Source organism: Phallusia mammillata, chromosome 5 (assembly GCF_965637545.1).
Source record: "Phallusia mammillata chromosome 5, kaPhaMamm4.hap1.1, whole genome shotgun sequence".
NCBI classification, from domain to species: Eukaryota; Metazoa; Chordata; class Ascidiacea; order Phlebobranchia; family Ascidiidae; genus Phallusia; species Phallusia mammillata.
In genome coordinates, this window is record NC_137256.1 from 18705311 (window position 1) to 18727669 (window position 22359).

Sequence of the window (22359 nt, forward strand, 5' to 3'; positions counted from 1 at the left end):
ACGACCTGTATAGGACGTCGAAACGTCGGAATAAAATACATGTGCCAGAAGAGCTCTATAAACTTGACCTTCTACCCTATATAATTGCAATGTGCAGTGTTTTTTAAATATAACCCATGTCGAAATTTTCGCCTCGATTTTCAATTATTCTTGTGCTTATTTTTTCACACAGCACACAAACAGTATATTTTGTTTCTATGTTTATATCCTATTAGCTTAAACATTTTTTAAGTCAATGTGGAATAAGATAGAACACGCAATACTTTTAGCCGTTTTTTTACTTTTTTACTTTTTTTATATACATATATTTTTACATAAGTCATGTATGTAATTGACCCCATTTTCGTTATGTTGTAGTTTTAATAATTGCGTGATACCATACTAAGCAGAAATGACCCGTTCAACGCTTTAAATGTGTTAACTGCACAAAAACTGATTGAACATGTACGTTGGCATGTGTTGTCAAAATGCCGCCGGTTATCGGATTGACCTATAACGTACGTAGGTCAGTTAAGATGGACATAAAGTCATAACTGGGATCTGCCCTGAAGCGTTCCTGCAGACCAGCTATCACGGTACACTCTTATATAAATCACAGTATTGACCAAGTATTGCCGCAGGTCACTTAATTTCGATTGTATTGCAAAGGGTTATATAATTAAAATGTTTGATTTGATTTTGACATTTGTTTGTTCGCTCAAAATATTTTTTTTTAAATTCAGTTCAATAAAATGATTTTTATATAGTTATAATCTTAACAACAATCATTCAGTTATTAAAGTTTAGCGCTGATGCAGAACTGTCAGAATTGGTGTTGTTTCGACACAACGTTTGCTGTCACAAACTGTAAACATTAACACCTGCTGATTCATTGTGATAACCTACAATCTTCAAAATATGACGCATCCAGCAAAAATGTGGGCACGCAAAAAACTAGTACAATCTTGACTTAAGGATTTTATTATTGTTTACTAGTGGTTGCTAGTTTTTGAAACTATTTTTCGGAGGTTTTAAGCAACAGGTATTGTAGCAACATTAAAAATATGGCGCGAACGGCAAAAGATGTTTTACTCTTCATACCTAATCTAATAGGTAAGACATGATTGTTTATTGTTAGCATTAGCAAAAAATAAAATATTGCTTTGTGTGACAATTAAAAAGTCTTTGCATCAGAGAAGCCTCAAAATCAATTAATTAAATTTACTTTTTTATTTTTGGTGAAGGCTATGTTAGAATCTTTCTTTTGTTCTGCTTCATATACCTCGTTCCAGCCCACTATTACCTTGCATCTTGTTGTTATTTATTCAACGTTTGGTTGGACGACTTAGATGGGATTGCTGCCAGATATTTCAAACAGGTTTGTTTCAATTAAAAAATGTAATTTATTAGAAAACCTAAATCCGGTCCATACAATTCTGTTGAAGATTTCGTGATTTGTCTAAATTAGACCTTTTTGAACCATTTATCAATCTTGTAATTTAGGTGGTCAGAGGTAAAAAATATGTGTTTGCATGGTAAACTAATATTTGTTTTGTTTTGAAAAATGTGTTTCTGATATTTTAGTGCAGCAGCTTTGGAGCTACGATGGATCTTCTGACAGACATTTGCTTTACTGGATTGATGATCGGCACCCTAACGCTGGTTTACCCCAATTATGCTTTTGTTTTTCAGCTGAGGTATTAGTCTGACTGCAACAAAAAATATTTCGTTAACCTGAGCCAGATGTTAAGCTTTTGTTAAACAAGGCTAACTATTGGATTGTTCATGGCAACCAGTGTGGCTTTGCAAAACGAATGCACATTTATTTTTTTAAAGTGAAACAAATACGGGGTCAGTCTCCATTTGTGAAATGCATTTTCAAAGAAAGGTAAACTGTGTCCGAGACAACGGTGTTATTCCACTACTGTGCTGTAAAATATTGTGTTATGTGACGCAAAAACTTACAATACTACATAATTTAAATGACTTCTTGTATGCAAGTCTTTTGATAGGAACGCCTGTTGCAAAATCTTTCGTTGTTCTGGCCAGAGTATCTGGGGTGTCTGGCCCATATCAGGTTGGGTTTTCGAAACCAAATTGGATTTTTATACTTCCCATTTTCCCGGGATAAACGTACTAAGCAAAAAAGAATATTTTTTTTAGTTTCGAGATTTGTTCGCGGACTGTGTTGCGCTAAACTAGATTTGGCAAAGATATAAACTTAACCGTTTTTTTGCTAAACTAAAAAGGTGCGCGAACGAGCAAGCGATATATTGTGATGTTAAAACACACTAATGCAACCAACATTGTTATTCTACTATCTCTTCAGTATACCGCTTTATTTCAAGTGGAGCTTTGTCACATACTTGTCACCCTATAGAACCTATAGGATCTATCTGTTCGTGGAAATACATTGTCGCAATGTACGCGTAAGTTGAATATAGGTGGACAGCGCGCAACAGTTTTACCATGACTTCCCAACATAGATCATCAAAACTTTTCCCAGAAATGCCATCTTTAAGCTAGCGGGTCTTTAATTTAACCAACATGCACCGTTAATAAGTCTTAAATGCTCCAATCCCGGAATTTCAGCTAAAACATTCCATTAACTTATCAGAATTCATATACAAGTCTCAAAGCTCTTTTAGTCCTAGAAAGTCTTGGTGCCACCCTGGTTAGAAACTTGTATAAAAAATGTAATCCAAAAAGGCTGTGAAATGCTATAGGTAACCTTATAAAATAACTTAGTCGACGTGGAGTTCGCTTCAACAGCTTATAACAGTTCGTATGTTTTAACAGCATTGTGTTTCTTTTTGCTGGACATATGATGTATCTACGTGCTAGTGTAGCAACGGGAAACAAAACCCATAAGTTGGATATGAGGAAAAATTTTATTCTTCATCTGTATTACAATAACGAGGTTCGTATACGAGCAGTTTTATAGTACTTAAGTACGGAAATCAATTCAACTTCACCTAAACCTGTTTATTTTGTGGGAAGCAATAAAAAAAATGGGTCGAGCTACTAACACAAGGACTCAAAACCAAAGTTGTAAGCCGGCCCGAACTTCAAACCCGAACCCGGAAGTATAAGCTCGAAGCCCGACCCGAAACGGAATCGGTTTTAAGAAGCCCGTTTAGGCCCGAAAGTTTAATTGACAAGCCTTTCCATAAAAGCCTACTAAACGTACTACTGTACATAATATAATTAAAAGCGGCGTTTTAGGACTGTTGGGCATCAGTCGAAAACCAGCAACTAGCTACTTAAGTTGGGTAATTTTATCTGAAAAAAACAAACAACGGACACAGAATTTTTAGTTGACAGGCCCCAATCAAGCCCGTTTGTTCAACAAAACCTAAGCCCGAACCCGAGTCCAAAAGCCCGGCCCGACACTGTGAATGTGAGACTATATAGGTTAGGGTTAGGAACTAAATTTCCCGTTAGGAACTACGTTTTTAGGTTGATTTTATTGTTATTATTATTATAAAACCTCGTCCTAACCCTAGTAGCCCTAATCGTCGGCATTTTGAGACAAATTGCTTTTTAAATATTCGCGAGGGCTCTTTGCGGCACCTAACAGTATTTAGAAAACTTATCTGGTGGTCAGACTACTTTTTCCCTTTCACTCTTGTTGTGGTGGGCTGCCTATGTGCTATTGTACAATTTCGTTTCAAACAAACTCAACATATTGAATTTAACACTTATTTTTTTGAAGATTATTTTCATGTCCACAATTTACTGCCACGCTTGGTTCATTACAATGCTGTACGTTTTACGTTTCACCCAAGGGCCAGTCGGTAAGTCGACTATACCAGCAATATCATTACAATAAGCATAATTCTGCACAAAAACTACGTTTTTAAAAATGTTTTTCGTTTTTGAAAAGGGCACGAGGTTTTGTTTTATTGATCATTTATTATCTGTTTTCGTACATATTTAGCCAAGTTGAAAACTGGGTTTAATTTTTACGAATTTGTTTGGCAGCCTGTGTCTATAAAAACATATATCTTAAATTATTAAAGACCCAGATATTTGAAATTATCTTTATCACAAGAGATTTTACAATCTGCGAAATTTTATGAGATCAGCGAACCGGTTAGCATTAGGCTACTGGTTACTGCCAATGGAATTTTTGTAACAGAACCGACTGAAAAATATGACTTTTATGATAGAACCGGCTGACAAAAAAAACATGAATCCCACCACTGGTTAAAACCACGTTTTTTGTAATAGCCTATAGAACCAGGCCGTAATGTTTCTAAAATAATGTTTTTTGTCTTTCAGTTTACTTCTTTAACATGGGCCTGTGGTAACTTATTTTCTACATCACAGCACCATTGGCAGTTTTTAAAGAAGTGACCAACATTTGTCAACTGATTGAAGGATCCCTGGCAATGGCAAATTTAGATGCCCAACGGTTAAACGCATAATTCATTTCGTTAAAACTCGAAATGTCGTTTTCTATTTAGCACAATCAAGCTTTTTGCACAGTACAGGGCGATGCGGCTATAACCCTTCTTTTGGACAGTTAATGCAAATTCTAACGATTTTTGTAAGGTGAACTGCCCAAATTACCATTTCGCTTTTATATTTTATTCATAATTATTCTTGTGTTATTTCCCACAGGGCACACAAACAATGTTTTGTTTACATATTTATTCTGGTACATTACTCGGAAATAAAGGCTACGTAAGAATATTTTCCAGATTTTAGTCTTTGACAATCTATGGCGAGTTGTTACAGGTGTAAAGTTACATGAGAAGCAAAGGTTTCTTGTTGTTTTGCAAAAATGTAAGAAAAATTTTGTGTAGCTTCCTCCATTTTTCTCTGCTTTAGCAGGAATTAAGCACAACAGCATTATATTCAAAAAAGGCACACGAATAATAGGCAGTGAAAGTGTTTTTCTCAAAAAAACATCATTTCTATGTTTTACTTGAAACGGGAGATTAAAGTCCATCGATTCAGGTTAATCCCCGTTTTTGATCTGATTCGTGCGTGACGTCAAGGCTGCACCGGCACAATTCAATTACTCTGTCTGTTTATATCTTTGCACTCCGCCCATTATGGCGAATAGCGTTGCAGGAAGACGGACACTGATTAAGCATGTTTATTTACGTAAACACTAAGTTGTAAGAGACGCATTTCTGGTGTTATTAATTGCTTAGGATGTAGAAATTTAGAAAAGGTATTTCTAGAATCTAGACATCTTATACATAAATGTAGTGTTTTTACTGGTGACAGAAAATAGTGAAACACACAACAGAAAAAAAACATTGTGTTTGTACAAAGTGGTCACAAAAACTTATGTTCTGATATATTTCAAGTGGATTAGACCTAAAGATAGAGATAGCCAAGGTCTCTAAAAAAAATTTATCATTTGCAGTTTTATATTGTAGCAAGATTCTTGACCTTAGCTAGACCTTGAATGTTTATCTGTCCCGTGTGCCCTCGTGCATGATCTGTTAGTTTGCTTGCAAGACCGACTTCAACAGGTGCAAAGCAAGTAAAAGAGGTCAAGACAGGCCAATTAAATGCCTTTGGTGCAAAATTTGAACGTGCAAACCCAAAAATTTTCCGTCCACAAAATTTTGTTTTTAATTATCGCATATGCACCTGCCACATTCTGCAGACTGGATTGATAGAAAAATGATAGTGTTTAAATATGCTGCATTGTAAACTTGTTGTAAATAGTACATTTTAAAACATCGTTTATTTGCAATTGTTGCTTTCACAAGCATTGTGAAAGCCACAAAATAATTAGTTAGGAGCCACATGGGGCCATGAGAGCTACGGTTAAGAATCACTGCTCTAAAGTCTAAACCAGGGGTTCCCAAACTTTTTTGGTCTGTGGCCCAAATGTCTATTTTAATAGCGATTCGTGGCCCACCACATGCTGTAAATTTAAGTCAAAAACAGGCCAAATGGTTTCTAGTAATTTGTTTTTAATGAGATACAGGCTCCGGAAATTTAGCCATATTTGCAGCTATTATTTAGTAAATTTCACTAATTGTTTCTAAAAAGTTAGCTAGTTCAATAAATGACTACTTTTCAATTCCCGCTACTCACATACCTGACTACTCACCCACTTTGAACTGCTATCTCCCACCTACCAGCTAAAACCCATTGTTAGGAGACAATAATGACATTTCTTGCTAAATAATTATTGTTTTTCAAAACAAAGCGCATATATCTACTGAATAACAAAACAGTAGAATCTGTTCAAATGGCTCTGTGGCCCATTGAAAATGTCTTGGTGGCCTAGGACTGGGTCATGGCCCACAGTTTGGGAACCACTGGTCTAAACTGAAGAATGTGCATGTATGTCTGCACACTCAGCAACAATAAACTTTTGTTCAGCTATAAAGGCAAATTAAAATCTATCTTTCTGTTTTTTACCCACAAGACTGCCACAAATGTTTTTTTATCAGATCAAAGCTAAAACAAGTTGTCAGTCAAAGCTGCACTGTATTAGTTTTGGTCCCTTGGGAAATTTTATCCGCATTTGCATTCAGAGTTGACTAAAGGGTTGTGATGCAGCTGCAAGCCACTGATTGTGTGGTTATGTAAAGAATAACATTGTGTTAAGTTGTAATAAAAACTTGTCAAAAAGATGCATGTTAAGTTGGGGAAATAAGTGATGCTTAAGTTAATTTTGCTTGGTTAAAGGGACAGAGCAACACAAATGCAATAAAAAGGTTTCAGTAGGAAGTTATTTTCAATGTTTTGTGAACATTCGATTTTAGGTGATTTTTTGTATGAAACCAAATGTGATTTGTGCAAACAGTTGAATTAATTTCTTTAAAACTACAACTGTTAGATTGTGAGATGGATTGCCATTTAGTATTTTACCATGGTTTGATGTTACTTTAGTGGCCAACTTGCCATCAATTCATCTTAGATAAAAGTACAACTTCCAGGCTAATACCCTATTTCAGGGGTGGGTAATTAATTTTTAAAGGGGGCCACATAAGAAACCTGACTTATGTCCGAGGGCCAAACCAACGATAACTTGGTTAAACTTTATTCTACATTTGAGCGTTGTAATGCAAATATTTATAGTTTGCATAAAAAATAAGCGGGCAAATAGGTTGATCTTTCCAGTTTGTAAAAATCAGATTAATGAGTTTTTCCCATCTCCGCTGTATTATTTTGACACAAAAGAGCACTATAGGCTTTAAAACGTAACAATGGGTTGAACAACTTGTGTTTTATGACAATTTTGACCAGCATCACACGTTGTTCACCTATGCACGTGCATCACTACGTAGTCATATGTAACAAATGGCTTTTTAAAATAACAGCAAAATTGCCGTATTTCATGCATAGCATAAATAGACCTATATTGGATTGATGTTTTAATTTACTTAAACCTCATGCGGGCCAGACAGGGACAGCCAAGGGGCCGGATGTAGCCCACGGGCCGTAAAATGCCCAGGTCTGCCCTATTTGTACGAAATTATAAGACATGTTGATTTTAGGCCTTAGTATTCTGATTGAATAGTTTCATAAATATGTTTTTATAACAGGTCTTAGCATATTTTACCACAGGTTAAATATTTTACCATACGATGCCAGTTACAGCAAAAAACATTCTGCTGTTTGTTCCTAACCTTATAGGTAAGAAAATGTGTTCAAAACTTTAATGTTTTCATTTTTGTAAGCAAATTGGAGCTGACAGGGCAAATCCGAGCTATTAAATCCTTTGTTACAAAAATGCAACAATTTTCAAAAGCACAAAAGACAAATTTTCGTGAAAAAAAATTAAGTCTAAACCATAGGCATTTATTGAAAGTTTATACCTTGGTAGCTGTTTTACCAAGTAATGTGTATTCATTTCCTCAAGCATGACTCCATTGTTTTGTTAAACATGACTTTACTGACCAACTGGTTACTTTTAGATAAAAAGCTGTGGTGTTTTTCCTAAGAATTGTTTTTTTTTGTTTTTTTTTAAGAACTATGATGTTCGTCTGTATTTACACTTTACAAAAAGCACAATTTTAAAGAGCATGTATTTTAGTTTTGTGGCACCTATGAACAATAATGATTGCTTAAGATTTTGAATTTAAACCTTTCTGCAGGTTATGTTCGAATCATTCTTGCGATTGCATCTTTTTATTACATGCCATTTGACTATGTAATGGCATCTTCTTGTTATCTGTTAAGTGGGTTCTTAGATGCATTTGATGGACATGCGGCTCGTTTACTAAATCAGGTCAGTGTATTTTTACTATAATGCTATATTATATATGCAGTAGAGCAGGTGTCACCAAACTATGGCCCCTAGTCTCATAGGATTACAATGATACAGAATGATCCAAAGTCTTTTTGGTACATCAGAGACAAAACTACAAGTATAGGAGTGCATGAAAAATTTTCTTGTTTTGCCACTTGTGACGCAATATAGTCCTGAGTATTGCTTGAAAGATGATTTAAAAATTAACATTTGCATCACTACATATCATATGGGATTGTAGAAAGATCATCTCTTGACAGCTCATAAAATTGGCCTCGTGGGCCAAGTTTGGAACAAAACGCATATAAGGTCTTGTAAACTATGCAGTCCCTGCAAATCTTTATTAAACTTATTGGGCTTGAAAGATGCATGCTAAGTTTATTGCAATTAAAAGTACCAATTTATACAATAGATACATTGTCCCAATTTGCATTAATACACAAAATATAAATATTTTTTCTAGCAAGCAGTAACCCTAGGTTCATAATCACTGCTGCATGGCACAAAGTTTATGTTCTATTGTTTCTTTCTAGGGCACCAAATTTGGGGCCATGCTGGACCAACTAACAGACAGGGCTGCTACCGCATGTCTGGTTGTGACTTTAGCCCATTTCTACCCAAAATATATGATGTGGTTTCAACTAAGGTAATTTTGAAAAGTTTGATAATTTTTGATTAATTAAAGCAGGGAGTTATTACCCTTTTTGCCCCCTGTGTACTTGGATTATTTGTTTCTAAAACAAAGTCATTTAGCCCATCTGTAACATTATGCATTGCATAACTAGAGTGCGTACCTCTCAGATATTTTCAAAACATGCCCAGTTGTGATTTCGAAAAAAAGTTAAAAGCTGTGCAATAAAAAAAAATTTGATGTTTGGTTTTCATAAATGCTTTGAAATTTGTCCAAGCAGTCTGTAATAGTAAATGCACCCACCTTCTCCGAACTTAACAATTTGATTATGACAACAAACATTTCACTAGGTTTGTCTATTCAAAGTTCATAATTGTTCATTGTGTAAATTGATTTGCCTTGTATTTAGTTTCGTTGCTAATCAAATTAAAATGATTTAGGGTTTAGAATTCTGTCTGGGAAAGAACAAACTACTCTGGTCATAGCTTTGTTGTTTGTGTGAGAACCAATCATTATTGTCCCTGCCTGAACCTAACTCCTAGGCCAGTGGTTCCCAACCTTTTTGACCTTGTGGCACCCTATCAAAGAGATAAATAGTTTGCGGCACCCTGGCAAAATTGGATCAATTTTGTGAGGTATTTGTATTTCAAATAACTGTATGAATTAACACAGAATGAGTTGTACAGTATAGCGTGCGTAAATGAATGTATCTATTTAAAAAACATTGTGAAATTTGGGCTTGGCTTCTTGCACAAAGTCCCTTTATATCTGGGGGCACATTCGATAAAGACACCCGCATTTCTTCCTCGACTACAAGTTGCCGTTCTCGTTTTTTTATGTTCGTCAATACTAAAAATCCACTCCCACATAGAAGCTATTTGTACATATGCTTTTAAACGCACCTTAGTTGGCAAACAAAATTCATACCAGTTTGTATTCTATCGCGATTTACAATTGACCATGTCTTCGAAGCCATTTATGGGCCTGCCGCAGTTAAAGGGTTTATAACTTAGCCTTTTCTCGATTAGCTATGTATTGTGCTATTAGCTATATATCGTATTCCCATGCAAAAGTTTCCAACAATGTGTTTATGACGAACCAAGCGAAACGCAGTCTGGTGTTAAATGAAATAAATGAGTGCTTAACATTTATTACTGAAACTCGGCTAAAAATAAATAAATTCCGCACAGGTTAAAGTTAAAATAAAGAATGGGCCGCAGTAATGCAATGTTAATATCTCGCGGCACCATTGAGCATTGCAATTGGCACCCCGGTTGGGAACCATTGTCCTAGACTTCACCCAGGGTTGCTATCGACATAGATGCCGAAATAAGGACAACCGAAAAATTAAATTTTCATACCAAATAAAATAAACATAATCGAACAAATCTTTGCATTCATACATGCCATGACATATTATAAACCATATATCTTACCAGCAAAAATCTGTTTCAGCAACTCCCTGTTCATAGACACTACTTCGTGCATCTCTTAACTGCTCAGGTCTAGGTTTATTTTTCCCTTTTCCCTGTAGCAGGGATTTGGCTGTCATTTTACTAAGTTAGTTTCTTCTTGTAAATTGTTAAAACCAAGACAAAATAAGGACATTTCTTAGAAATAAGGACAATACATTTTACTAAGACATTTCCCTTCAAAATAAGGACAAATCTTAGAAATAAGGACGGTATGGCTTGTCTATACCTATAAATGCATTTTTCGCTACTAATTGTGTAAATTCAGCTATGGCCCGAGGAACCTATTTCTTAAATGTCCAACAACCAGCCAATCTCTACCAAATTTCTCTACAAAAAAATGCATGTTGATCAGACTAGCATAATTTGACAGAACTATTGACTTTTCCCTCCAAAACAAGGTCACTGTAAAAACAATGTAACAACATAGCTTATACATTTTGTGCTTATACATCTCAGTGCAGTTCAAGTTCAACATCTCAGGCTTGGTTGATGTCAATAAGACATAAACAATGTTATTTTACATATATTTTTGCATTATAGCATGGCTTTGGACATTGTCAGCCATTGGCTACATCTGCACACATCTTTAATGAAGGGCTCATCAAGTCATAAATCTATGGGTTTGGACAGCAATCCAATTATGAAGGTGTACTACACATCGAGGGTTAGTAATAATATCTAACTTGAATACATAGATGGGATCAAACAATAAGTTTGTAAGATTTTAAACTGTCACAATTATCCAATAGTTTTACAAAAGCGATATATATGCTTGTAAATTTGTTGATGACAGTAACTGTGACGCAAGTTTATGTGTGTATGATCTGGCAATTATTTATGACATTTTGCAGAACTTGACATATACATATTGTCATCAAAAATTGCCTTACCATTAAACTTGTTGAAAACAAATTCTGAAAAAAAAATCTAACAGAAAACAATATTATTTCATCTTCAAACAATGAAAAGATATTCAATTAAATATATGTTGTGCAATATTCTAAAACAGCTCATTAATTTTGGAACACTATATACGGATCTGTTCATAAGTTTAATGGTGAAAATAACGGCCCAAATAGACATAAAAAGCGACATGCTTTATTGTTCAAACGTTTCGGCAAATGCTCATGCCATCATCAGTGATATGAAGGCCACATCAGTTACACCCGTTTATACACACTTTAGTTACATAAAGGAATGATAAAAAGGTGCGAAACAAGCGTCGCATAAAAACGATATATAAAAAGGTGCGCCGAAACGTTTGAACAATAAAGCATGTCGCTTTTTACATCTATTTGAGCCGTTATTTTCACCATTAAGCTTATTAATGTATTGAGAAAGCACATGTAAAATTCTAGCACATAGTGCAGTGCCTTATTACAATTACTGCTATACTTGTCCAAAATATATTGATTTAGCCATAAAAACATAAACATTCTAAAGGTTGTAAAAACATTTGTGTTGAGGCAAACCATTTTGCACACTTTCACGTATTTTTTTGGGAAGGTCTACCTTAAGAAGAAATTAAAATACTTTTATATTTTTTTGTCCTATCCATGTGTTTTTGTTTTTTTACATTCAACAAAGAAATTGTTGTCTCTACTGCATTACTTTTTTGGGTGTAATAATGTAATCAACAATTCTCCTAAAACAAAATCTGTGCAATGGTAGTGATAGCTAGGTTACCTAAACCGTGAAAATTATGAAAAGTCTTCTTTGTGTTTTCAATATCCTACTTGGAAAATAAGGCTCTGGCGATGCCTAATGGTCCTGGATATAAAACGATATCCACACAAACTATACCCAAATCCAAGAGTTTTAAATTTGCTATAACAACAAGTCAGATTATAAAGTGCAACTTAATTAACGTAACTAATCAGCCCGGGATTAGGGCAAAACTTGAGCTTTCCTTTGGATTTGCCAACCTTGCTGGTTTGAGAAATATACTAGACTAGTTAAGAAAAACAGGCGTACCCACCCAAACAGGGTTTAGGTGGCACTCAGGGATAGGAAATGTCACTAGGTGGTCAGTATAAGGTTAAGAACCAATATTTATAGAGTAAAACACGACATTTTTTGTTTTACTTCCAAAAATATTTTTTTTGTATTTTCAGCCAGTGTTATTTGTGATGTGTGCTGGCAACGAACTATTTTTTGCGATGCTTTATCTACTCCACTTTACCGAAGGACCATTAGGTGAGTAATTAAGTTGTTAACCATTAATTCTGCCATTAAAAACTTTTTATGTAATATTTATGGGTCCCCTTCCCTGAAGGGGACACATATTGATTTTACTCGAATTGTTTGTTGTTTTTTTCTGTTTTTTTCTTCCTTTTTTCTTTCTTCCCAAAGTTTGTCCGACTCGTTTTTCTATCAGATGTTTGATGGATTTGGCTAAAATTTACACAGATGGTAGATATAGTTATGTAGATGTGCATCCCACTTTGTTTTTGTTGATAACCCCAGTATTTACCCCGCTAGCCCCCTAAAATGGGTATTTTCCCCCCGAAGTTTGTCCGACTCGTTTTTCCATCAAATGTTTGATGGATTTGGCTGAAATCTACACAGATGGTAGATATAGTTATGTAGATGTGCATCCCACTTTGTTTTTGTTGATAACCCCAGTATTTACCTCGCTAGCCCCCTAAAATGGGTATTTCCCCCCCAAAGTTTGTCCGACTCGTTTTTCCATCAAATGTTTGATGGATTTAGCTGAAATTTACACAGATGGTAGATATAGTTATGTAGATGTGCATCCCACTTTGTTTTTGTTGATAACCCCAGTATTTACCCCGCTAGCCCCCTAAAATGGGTGAGGTTTTAAACAGTGTCAGAATTGGCTGAAATTTGGATTTCTTGTATAGTATGCCATTTAGGTGTCGATTGTTGTGTTCAACCCTGTAGTCCTAACATTTACCCCACAAGCCCCTAAAGTGTAAAACGTATTTGTATGTTACTGGGCACCACAAACGAAAGATTTCTTTGGAGCAATACTGTTACAAGGGCAACCAGTTGTATGTTGCTTGGTGGTCGTTTTTGCGCCATGGCAGTTAGGGGCTTGTTAACAGCCCTATGTCGTCAGAAACATTAACGGTTGTTGCTCAAAACACCTCTAGTGGTCGAAATTTTAAACATTGGCGGATTGGGCTGAAATTTTGCAGTACTATTGACTGAGTCATTGTGGTTTTTATATATTTTTTAGTTTGTGTGTCGAACCCAATTAGTTGCCCTACTAGCCCCATAAAATGGGTCAGTTTTTTAAAATGTTAAATAGGACATACTTCAAACAATACTTGGGGTGAATCTAATTTTATAGTTTGTATTCTACATAGTATTATTATTTAAGCCCAGTGCCGATCACTGTGTTTTACCTTACAACACCCGACTTTCTCATGGTTATCTCTTGAATTGCATTATTTTCAACTTTGCATGTGTGGAGACCCATGAGTTTTTGCCTGCAGAAACGACTAAAGTTATAAAAGACAATGGCTAATATGGGACCCAATACAAAATAAGCATAGGAAATATATTTATGTTTTAAAATAGGTTATAGTGTATATGCAAGGGCAATATGTGCTAAGCCACCCTTCTAGTTTTAACTTTAAATCCAAATGTACACAAATTTGCTTCAAAATTGCATGAAGTCATAAAACTGTTTATATGACATTTTACCTCACAAACTATTGAACTCAATTTCAAGGGTTAATTGCAGAATGTTTGATCTTTAAAACTGAGGTCTTTTGTGTTCCATTTGGAGTTCTGTGAAGCAATTAATGATGCTATTGGCTCTTTCAATTTTTTGAATATTGTGTTCTAACAGAACACTTGCAGTTTCATCGATCCTCAGAATTAGGGTTAAATCATCCAGATAACGGTTAACCGATTAGACTTTTTTTTTGCTGTCCAATATCCGAGTATTTTTTGATTTATTTTCATACAATTTTAGAAACTATGAAATGTGCAGTGGGAGATGTAGTAAACGACTTCCTGTTTATCCTAATTTACCCCAACATTCAAATTTAGCATGTCTGTATATATGTTACCCGGATAGTGGACGTAATTGATTTCCAAACTAACCCTACTCAGAATTAAATGTAATCTACTGTTAATATTTTTTGCAGTTCCTGTGCTTGGATTAAGTGTAATCCGGCTTATCTTGTACATCTCCACTCCAATAATGATTGTCAAAGCTTTTATCAGCTTAATACATCTTGTGGATGCTTCTGTCAGATTGGCAACCATCGATGCCGATGACAGAAATAAACAGAATTGATTTTATACTGTACTAAATTGTTTTTTTGTAATTTGCTGTTGTTTGTGTATTACTTATTATTCGGTTCCGATTTTTTATCTTGCAATAGTATTTTTAATTTGTTCTACTAGGGCTTGCTTAGTGTTAAAGGTTAAAAGTCTAAACAAGTTTTAAGCCCATTTTTTAATTTTATCAAAGGTAGATGCTTGGATAAAATCATTTTATGCAGCAATGAGCAGTAAATTGTTTGTATAATTTATCTGTGCATGTCACAGTCTTAAATACTAGGAAAATGGGTTTTGCATTCTCTTGATACATCCGTGTCATTAGTCCTAATAACCATATTTGTTGTCACATGAACTTAGACTGTTGATAAATCTGCAAACATTTGTTTTACTTCTTATTCAGTTTGCACCCATGTTACCTGACTCCAATACCTCTGGTCAAATCATGTACTGACAAAACGTGATCAACTAATATTTTGCAAAAAAGTTGGCAATGTTTTTTTAGATTACACTTAGTCGGCCACTTTTTTTCTTGACAACATCACTGTCATAGTTATTTAAGTGGAATGTCTACCTGTACCTGTAGTTTATTTACGATTATCTGCTATTGTATATCTGCAGTACTCAGAGATACTTTAGTTACAACAAGACATTTCTTAATGCAAACCTAAAAGATCCATCTTAAAATTGTATCCTGCAGTAGTTTGTTGACATATTGTTGTACTACTGCACTGTACTTGATTTTAAACAGTAAAATGGGTACGTATTTGGGATTGTCTGTAAATTGGCAAAAAAATTTTTGATTACATTACAGTATGCACTGCAGTTTCAATTTAAGAAAAGGTATGGGTTGAATGTGAGACTAAGTGAAGCAAAGACTTAAAAGTAACTGGTATACTGCTACTCCAGCAAAATGGTTTGTGTCAAGCTGTTTTAAACTTTCCTCCAAATCTCCATTGAATACAAAGCTCAATAACATATGCTGCCAAAGTCTACTATGTTTTATTTTAGGTATTGAAATATAAACAAAACAGCTAAACATCTGTTAACCATGAAATTTATTTCTCAACAAAAAGATCATTTGAACCACTGGATGATAATCGAAAATTTGAAAACAAAATAGTCTCTCAATGCATGAAAAGGTCAAGTTCATTGATTCCCCATTTGTCACTTGGGTCGTAATTCAACTTGTAGTGTTTGCCAGTTGCAGGGCAGCGTCCGCCTTCCTCCAAAGTCACCCATGTGCCAACAGGTGGTCCACCCTCCCAGTTTGGTGCTAAAAAACAAATGTAAGCATTAGTTTCACTACAAATGATTGGGATGGGCTACATTAGGCTAACATTAAGAGTGGTGTCATGCATTTTTAAGATCATAATCAGTGACAATTCAATTTTAACAAATAAAAGGATAGCAGTTGTGTAATGTCACATTACTTTAAGTACCAAACATGTGCTTGAATCCAGCATTTCATTTTATGGCAAATATTAAATAAGGCTGAACTAGAACAGTTATTTATGTTGCAGTTTATGCTAAGCTCTCGTAAGCAACATTAGATGCACATTATAGTGGCCACACACCATTTTATGTGCAGCATAGATTTTCCACAACAATTTGCAAGCTGTGTGCCTAAACGTGCAAATAGCTACCAACCCTCCTTACCAAAACCCGATTTTGCTAATGATTCTTTCCTACTTACGGTTAGTCATGACATAACGCGTCTTGTTTCTAGAGGGAATAACTATTGGATCATCTTTAGTACCAGCTCCCTGAAAGGGGTATGGTGTTTCACGGTTAAAAACCTCCAGGGGATCTTCACCAACTTTTGCAGCATCCATCACAACTTTTTCATATCCCACAGCTGCACCCTCATCAGGCCATGGTTTGTCTAAAACACAAATATATACAACAATGTTTCCCTATAGAAAAAATCGCCCTTAAAACAAAACAATACCTTCCAAAATAGCTTTCCTTGGAACACTGATGTGGACAGCCCTGGCACTTTGAGTCCGGAAAACTGATTGAAGAGCAACCTGGGTAAACTTTCTCAATGCCATAATGCCTAAAAAAACAAGGTAACCTGTTTGGCAAGTTTCAGTTAAGCAAGTTATAAAAATTGGTGGACATGATAAACAAACACTGGACTTTTAACCAGTGTGCTGGGAGAGATTAATAAGTGTGCCAGGAAGGTATAGGAATTTATAATAGTAAGCCAGAGAGATTTGAATCCAAAACATCAAATAATGAGGAATTATAGTATTTAATATATAACGCTAACTTTATTTTTATTAGTTTCACCACTTTTTTTGAAAAAATGTCAAATGTATGCACTGGTTGCACAGACCTTCCAAAATTAAACAAAGCTTACCAAATTCACAACAGAACGTCAGAAACAAATTTAGGTTGTTCGCAAATGTTTCCTTTCCCTAATAAAACTTGCTGAATGTCAAAGCTAGTAAAATCAGTGATGCGTATCATTAAACAAAATCAATAAAAGATATTTTACTTTGTCGCGGCAAATAGTTTATTTTTAATTTTTTTTTACCAATGTAGGGAACAAAAAAAAAACAGGTCCCAATTGCATTGATAAAAAAGTTCATTAAATTATAAACCTAAACGACACAGAGCAAAAATTAGAATGCTACGTGATATGCCCAATCCGGATCAGTACAGGAAATAGAAGATTATTTCTATCCGGTTTAATTTTGGCTTAATTTTGGCACCGGCTACACCTACTTAATGTTGTATTAAATCGCATACGTCTTCTGTTTAGTTGGATAACTTCTACATTATCACGATTCATAAAGCACTCACGGTGAGGACGTCTCTTGTTTTACCCCGCTAGTTAACACTTCCAAATTATTTCTGGATAATCAGCGCACTTTTGCGTCTCATATTTCAAAGAAGAAAAATATTTTAAAAAATGGAAAATAACGAAGAACCAAAATAAGCTCAAATACCTCAGCAAATACAAAATATACCAACCGAACAATATTTTGCAGCAGTTTTGTCACAGCTAATATGGCAAACTCATACCAAGGAAAATGGTTCAATTTCCCAGCGATAATGTCCTTCTATCGCAGAGCCTAGACGTAGTTAAATGCAATCACTTGGACACAACACTTAACCTTTTTTAGGGGGTTTGAGTCAGGGGCGCTGGACCGTTCGGCCAAGTTCCACCCAGTTAACATGTATTAGGCTACACACGATTCGTTTGCATACCTGAAAGCTGAAACGGTTGAATACTGCTTAGGGACGTGACCAACAAAGGATTGTGCCGTGGAATGGAACAAGTGGCTCTCTCGAAGCGGGAAGCCCCAAGGTCGAAGCGCGCACTGCGCCAGTAGGTCGCTCGTCACAAGACTGCTAGACGAAGGGAAATCTACTAACACAAGAACTCACAGACAGGTCTGCTAATTTCCAAAAAGTGGCGCAACGGAGCTTAGGCTTTTATATGGCAATAATGGCTCAGCAATTTGCTGTGTCAGCAACTATAGCCAAAAGTCATCAATTCGCAGAGTCAGGAATTTGCAATGGTGACCCTACAAACACAAAATGTCGTCCTGGCAGGCAGTCGCCGACGTTTGGCTGATGTCTCCCTCCGTATTATCCCGCTCAACGCGCGTTCAGACACCAAAGAGCTCGCCTGTTCGTTGGGCGTCGTTGGTTGTGACTTGTGGTCTTGTGTTAAGTCGTCTTAACCGAAGACGCCGGAAAACGGACAGAACAGTGCCGGCTAGACGGTCGTGTGGAGACGATGTCTAGTTGTGGTGTGGCCTTTGCGTTGGGCGTGCGGGAGCGGTGGCCCGCGCAATTGCGACATCCCGTTGCTACGTTACCACCTAATTCCAATTCGCTGGACGTGCTGTTGTTTCAATGCATTGGCTCACGTGACAAAACGTTTTCTGTCCGAACAGTTGTAACACATTCTCACAAACCACAAACAGAAGTTTGTTTGTAGAATTGAAAAGGGGCAATTTTTCCTTTGCATATTAGCTTTGGGAGGTGAGGTCTTGCTGCTTCGGAGCTCGACGCGTCACTGCCTTGCAAGTGCTTTGCACTTTGCTTTGCGGTGTCGTGGAAGCTTGCGTTGTTTAAGTACCATCGACTCCTAAAAAGCTACGGACCAGTTCCGCTCCTCTTGGACGAGGGAGGGTGCAGTGCTGGCGCTTCGTGCTCCAGCGTTGCTCCCCTCTCTTGCTCAAGAAGCCGCCTAGCGGGATGCTTTTGCTCCCGCGATGGTTGGCTACTTTGAGCGGGCTTGGTAAGAAAGAGCCTTGTGCTCTTTTTTCATTTGTCTCATTCATTGATCATCGCTAGCTACATATACTTTTTAATGGGGTCGTCGCCACGTCACAGCAGCAGTAGCAGCCGCGCAGCAGCAGCATGCGGACGACAAGAATCGTTCGTATATGCGTCATGGTTAGAAATCCTCACCGCCATGACCGCGACTTGCTACAAGAGAGGAGCGGTGCCGAGCACAAGGCCCAGCACCGATCCTCTCGAGCAAGCCGAGAGGCCGGCGCTGGAAACAGAAGCCAACTCGACTCGTCCCCCCGTTGCTGTCGAAACAGAATGCTGCCGTTGCTCGGGAAACCGGCTGTGAAGCTGATTCCCGAGCTCTGACGTCACCTGTGACGGAGCTGGGGACGAGCCGACGTTCGAGTTGTCGAAACAACCAGAACGAGCTTCACTCAGCCCTAAAACTTGGGCTATTTCTATAAATGTTCATATTTTCTGTTTGTGGTTTCCTTTCCGGTGGACTCATTTGCATACAATCACGTGGTCGCAACGTTGACACGGATGAATAGTTCTCAGTCACGTGCCCAGCAAAGGGTTGTGGTGCGGAATGGAGCGAGTAGCTGCTTCGGCGCGCGAATCCGCCAAGTCGAAGCGCGCACTGTTTCAGCAGGTCGGTCGTAACAAGACTGCTGGACAGAACTTGTTGCTCGAATCGACCCGCTCCCTTGCTTGTCCTGCTTGCCACGACGGGTTTCTGGAGCAGCCGGCTTGCCAGGGACCGGAGCGTAGATGCAACTGCCACGCCAGACTCCATTTTCGAGTGTTTGTGGTGCTGACCCCACAAACACAAAATGTCGTCCGAGCAGGCGGTTTGGCCGATGTTTCCCCCGGTATACTCCCGCTCAACCCGCGCCCAGACACCGAGGAGCTCGCTCGCCTTTTCGTTGGTTGCGACTTGTGGTCTTGTGTCAAGTCGTCTTAACCGATGACGCCGGAAAACGAACAGACCAGTGCCGGCTAGACGGTCGTGTGGAGACGATGTCTAGTTGTGGTGTGGCCTTTGCGTTGGGCGTGCGGGAGCGTTGGCCCGCGCAATTGCGACATCCCGTTGCTACGTTACCACCTAATTCCAATTCGCTGGACGTGCTGTTGTTTCAATGCATTGGCTCACGTGACAAAACGTTTTCTGTACGAACAGTTGTAACACATTCTTACAAACCACAAACAGAAGTTTGTTTGTAGCATTGAAAAGGGGCAATTTTTCCTTTTCATATTAGCTTTGGGAGGTGAGGTCTTGCTGCTTCGGAGCTCGACGCGTCACTGCCTTGCAAGTGCTTTGCACTTTGCTTTGCGGTGTCGTGGAAGCTTGCGTTGTTTAAGTACCATCGACTCCTGAAAAGCTACGGACCAGTTCCGCTCCTCTTGGACGAGGGAGGGTGTAGTGCTGGCGCTTCGTGCTCCAGCGTTGCTCCCCTCTCTTGTTCAAGAAGCCGCCTAACGGGATGCTTTTGCTCCCGCGATGGTTAGCTACTTTGAGCGGGCTTGGTAAGAAAGAGCCTTGTGCTCTTTTTTTCATTTGACTCATTCATTGATCATCGCTAGCTACGTATACTTTTTAATTTTCTTTTTTTGGGGGGGGGGGTCGTCGCCACGTCATAGCAGCAGTAGCAGCCGCGCAGCAGCAGCATGCGGACGACAAAAATCGTTCGTATACGCGTCATGGTTAGTAATCCCCCACCCCCATGTAGGGCAACGCCAACACCCCGACTTGCTGCAAGAGAGGAGCGGTGCCGAGCACAAGACCCAGCACCGATCCTCTCGAGCAAGCCGAGAGGCCGGCGCTGGAAACAGAAGCCAACTCGACTCGTCCCCCCGTTGCTGTCGAAACAGAATGCTGCCTTTGCTCGGGAAACCGGCTGTGAAGCCGATTCCCGAGCTTTGACGTCACCTGTGACGGAGCTGGGGGCGAGCCGACGTTCGAGTTGTCGAAACAACCAGAACGAGCTTCACTCAAGCCCTAAAACTTGGGCTATTTCTATAAATGTTCATATTTTCTGTTTGTGGTTTCCTTTCCGGTGGACTCATTTGCATACAATCACGTGGTCGCAACGTTGACACGGATGAATAGTTCTCATTCACGTGCCCAGCAAAGGGTTGTGGTGCGGAATGGAGCGAGTAGCTGCTTCGGCGCGCGAATCCGCCAAGTCGAAGCGCGCACTGTTTGAGCAGGTCGGTCGTAACAAGACTGCTGGACAGAACTTGTTGCTCGAATCGACCCGCTCCCTTGCTTGTCCTGCTTGCCACGACGGGTTTCTGGAGCAGCCGGCTTGCCAGGGACCGGAGCGTAGATGCAACTGCCACGCCAGACTCCATTTTCGAGGGTTTGTGGTGCTGACCTGACAAACCGACTTGCCAGGGACCGGGGAGTCGCGGCATCTGCCACGGCAGAGTCCATTTTCGAGTGTTTGTGGTGCTGACCCCACAAACACAAACTGTCGTCCTAGCAGGCGGTTTGGCCGATGTTTCCCCCGGTATACTCCCGCTCAACCCGCGCCCAGACACCGAGGAGCTCGCTCGCCTTTTCGTTGGTTGCGACTTGTGGTCTTGTGTCAAGTCGTCTTAACCGATGACGCCGGAAAACGAACAGACCAGTGCCGGCTAGACGATCGTGTGGAGACGATGTCTAGTTGTGGTGTGGCCTTTGCGTTGGGCGTGCGGGAGCGGTGGCCCGCGCAATTGCGACATCCCGTTGCTACGTTACCACCTAATTCCAATTCGCTGGACGTGCTGTTGTTTCAATGCATTGGCTCACGTGACAAAACGTTTTCTGTCCGAACAGTTGTAACACATTCTCACAAACCACAAACAGAAGTTTGTTTGTAGAATTGAAAAGGGGCAATTTTTCCTTTGCATATTAGCTTTGGGAGGTGGGGTCTTGCTGCTTTGGGGCTCGACGCGTCACTGCCTTGCAAGTGCTTTGCACTTTGCTTTGCGGTGTCGTGGAAGCTTGCGTTGTTTAAGTACCATCGACTCCTAAAAAGCTACGCACCACTTCCGCTCCTCTTGGACGAGGGAGGGTGCAGTGCTGGCGCTTCGTGCTCCAGCGTTGCCCCCTCTCTTGCTCAAGATGCCGCCTAGCGGGATGCTTTTGCTCCCGCGATGGTTGGCTACTTTGAGCGGGCTTGGTAAGAAAGAGCCTTGTGCTCTTTTTTCATTTGTCTCATTCATTGATCATCGCTAGCTACATATACTTTTTAATGGGGTCGTCGCCACGTCACAGCAGCAGTAGCAGCCGCGCAGCAGCAGCATGCGGACGACAAGAATCGTTCGTATATGCGTCATGGTTAGAAATCCTCACCCCCATGACCGCGACTTGCTACAAGAGAGGAGCGGTGCCGAGCACAAGGCCCAGCACCTATCCTCTCGAGCAAGCCGAGAGGCCGGCGCTGGAAACAGAAGCCAACTCGACTCGTCCCCCCGTTGCTGTCGAAACAGAATGCTGCCGTTGCTCGGGAAACCGGCTGTGAAGCTGATTCCCGAGCTCT

At 38.9% G+C, this 22359-nt stretch overlaps 3 protein-coding genes across 4 annotated transcripts; 2 read left to right on the top strand and 1 right to left on the bottom strand.

The window, feature by feature from the left end:
- The first annotated feature begins 622 nt into the window (after positions 1-622).
- Positions 623-4677, top strand: LOC145228442 (CDP-diacylglycerol--inositol 3-phosphatidyltransferase-like). Of its 2 annotated transcripts, XM_080093497.1 has the most exons (6): positions 627-1092; positions 1224-1357; positions 1564-1676; positions 2779-2899; positions 3695-3776; positions 4264-4677. In XM_080093497.1, exons 1-6 carry the CDS (start codon positions 1044-1046, stop codon positions 4290-4292), a joined length of 528 nt encoding a protein of 175 aa, XP_079949623.1. In that variant the 5' UTR covers positions 627-1043; the 3' UTR covers positions 4293-4677. The 2 variants fall into 2 exon arrangements, with proteins under 2 accessions (XP_079949624.1, XP_079949623.1); XM_080093498.1 differs by lacking the exons at positions 3695-3776; positions 4264-4677 and adding an exon at positions 2980-3686 and having other exon boundaries at positions 623-1092.
- Positions 4678-7485: 2808 nt separating this feature from the next.
- LOC145228441 (CDP-diacylglycerol--inositol 3-phosphatidyltransferase-like) lies at positions 7486-15400 on the top strand. The gene is made up of 6 exons (XM_080093496.1): positions 7486-7596; positions 8058-8191; positions 8746-8858; positions 10859-10982; positions 12433-12514; positions 14440-15400. Exons 1-6 carry the CDS (start codon positions 7548-7550, stop codon positions 14589-14591), a joined length of 654 nt encoding a protein of 217 aa, XP_079949622.1. The 5' UTR covers positions 7486-7547; the 3' UTR covers positions 14592-15400.
- A 216-nt stretch (positions 15401-15616) lies between these two features.
- LOC145228443 (cytochrome c oxidase subunit 5B, mitochondrial-like) lies at positions 15617-17085 on the bottom strand. Its single transcript, XM_080093499.1, has 4 exons — positions 16941-17085; positions 16527-16634; positions 16272-16460; positions 15617-15851 (listed from the first exon to the last, which is right to left on the bottom strand). The coding sequence occupies exons 2-4, from the start codon at positions 16627-16629 to the stop codon at positions 15703-15705; spliced, it is 441 nt and encodes a 146-aa protein (XP_079949625.1). The 5' UTR covers positions 16630-16634; positions 16941-17085; the 3' UTR covers positions 15617-15702.
- Between the last annotated feature and the right edge of the window lie 5274 nt (positions 17086-22359).